The 2,117-nt window shown below is 34.2% G+C and overlaps 2 protein-coding genes across 2 annotated transcripts; one reads left to right on the forward strand and one right to left on the reverse strand.

Moving 5' to 3' along the window:
* Positions 1-368: 368 nt before the first annotated feature.
* On the forward strand, positions 369-491 carry AAJ76_307000369 (hypothetical protein; the record flags this gene model as incomplete). The annotated part of the gene is made up of 1 exon (XM_024475134.1): positions 369-491. The coding sequence occupies one exon, from the start codon at positions 369-371 to the stop codon at positions 489-491; it is 123 nt and encodes a 40-aa protein (XP_024329426.1).
* A 210-nt stretch (positions 492-701) lies between these two features.
* On the reverse strand, positions 702-986 carry AAJ76_307000986 (hypothetical protein; the record flags this gene model as incomplete). The annotated part of the gene is made up of 1 exon (XM_024475135.1): positions 702-986. One exon carries the CDS (start codon positions 984-986, stop codon positions 702-704), a length of 285 nt encoding a protein of 94 aa, XP_024329427.1.
* Between the last annotated feature and the right edge of the window lie 1,131 nt (positions 987-2,117).

Below are 2,117 nucleotides of genomic sequence, written 5' to 3' on the forward strand. Positions count from 1 at the left end.
AAATCCCTCTATGGTATTTGTATGTGTACCATTGTCTCCTCTAAACCCTACACAATGATTTACCCAGCGGTGTTCGACTCCTAACGCAAAAGCAGTAGGCGGATACGACGAGCGTTTATCCGCGTAAAGAACGCTTCTATCAATGATAATCTTATGCATAGCTGTGGTATGTTGTCAATGGTTCTATTTTTAACCCTTGCAAGAAAAAAATTCGCTGGGGGTGTTCTATCAATACCACCGAGTTCCCAACCGTATCGAGAATAGTATCATCTGTGGTTGTGGGGCAAAGAAAAAAACAACCTCGTTAACTTCAACAATAATACCCGATCCGCCCAAGAGAACGAGTCTCTGTTGTATATAGATCCCATATGCGTCTAGAAGCAGAGCCTTATGACTTGCAATGTAGAGTCGGATACAAACAAAAAATGATTGATTCGACTACGGCTTGTATCAAGCATGAGGAGATAAATCAAATGCACAACATTTGTTAGAAGGATCCGAGAGCGAAATAAATAATGTCACTTTTGACACCTACCCTTTGGGCATTTATACAGTATCATAGTTAAATCGGTGATTGGTCCCTTCAAATGACATAATTCTCTACAATTATCACAGATCACTATTGTTGATATAATATTATTTGATAACAAAATTTTTCAAACTTATTCATACAAATAAAAACTTTATCTTTAACCCCCTTCTCATAAAGAGTAAAAAGTATCTTGATTGAAAGACCAAGCAAGTAGAATATAATGTTTTATACATATATTTAAAAGTAAGGTGTATAAAAAAGATAAAAATAATATTATATATATCTTAGATAAGTAGGCAGATGGGTTAAATTTGGGTTGTCTTAGAAAAGTAGGTAGGTTGAATTTTAGGTGGAATAAAAAAAGAATATAAGAAAAAAAGTATGATGATGAGTTGGAGTCGAGAGAACTTGCAAAATTAAATATTTTCTTTTCTTTTGATAACTGCGCCAACATGGGCAAAAAATTATTTTTTTGTAATGTATTAATATTTATGCAAGAAATACAAGATTGAACAACCGGACAGGACCCTTAGAACCTATTCAGTACAGAGGGTCGTTGCTAATAGATTCGTAAAAAACACGAGTCGACACTACAATTAAAATAGACATCAAGATTAAATATAATAAACCAGACATTGTGGTTATAAACAAGAAGTCAAAGGAGATACTTATTGTAGAAATGGGTATCACCTCGATAGATGATCTGCATCAAGTAGAAACGGAAAAATTGAAGAAACACGACCTTCTGGCCAGTAGGTTTGGATTAATACATGGATGTAAACGAAAACAATCCCCACGTGCTAACATGGGGCGGTATAGTTACCAAATATCATACAAAGTACAGAAAAAGGCTAGATGTTTCAGGCCGAATTGTTGAGGCCTACATCCAATCGGTGACACTTAAGAAGACTCTTGAGAATATCTCGTTGGAATACCGGAGAGAAAGAGACAAAAATGTACCAGAGAATGGGAAAGGGCTGAGTCTATCACCAAATTTGTTCGGTGGTGTCACTGAAGAAATGAGTCAAATATGAAAGAAAACACTAAGCTTCAAATAAAAATTTAAAAATTATTATTTTTTTATAATATTTTACCCTTTTTTAAAAAAAATTTAATGCAGGCAGTTATCGAAAGAAGACTCTATTGTAGGTGTTTTAAAAAGAGATTGCAAGTGGAAACGGGATAAAATGGCCAAAGAATATCGGAATCAAATAATTGGTGTATGTAAATATTAAGCACCAATAAAACCCAAGAGACAAAATTATTCAATGTCGCAAGCCCAGCTCGCACCATAGCCACAGCCTCACATCGCTTTTTTGGCACTACTTCATCTTCCCACCCCCCTGTTTTTTAAAAAGAATTATTATAATTTTTTAAAAAATGATTGGCTAAAAAAAATTAAAATCTAAACATTTTTAATTGTCTATACAATGCAGTCCTAAGCATCTTGTTACGCTGTTTTAGACGTTTCGTTTCCTTTATTGATTGCCATTCATTTAAAAAAATCAATTCTCCTTTTATTAATGCCACGTTTTCGATAGGCATGCTTAAGACGTGACCACAGATTTTCAATTTGGTTAGCATT

Source organism: Vairimorpha ceranae (assembly GCF_000988165.1).
Source record: "Vairimorpha ceranae strain PA08 1199 chromosome Unknown NODE_307, whole genome shotgun sequence".
NCBI classification, from domain to species: domain Eukaryota; kingdom Fungi; phylum Microsporidia; family Nosematidae; genus Vairimorpha; species Vairimorpha ceranae.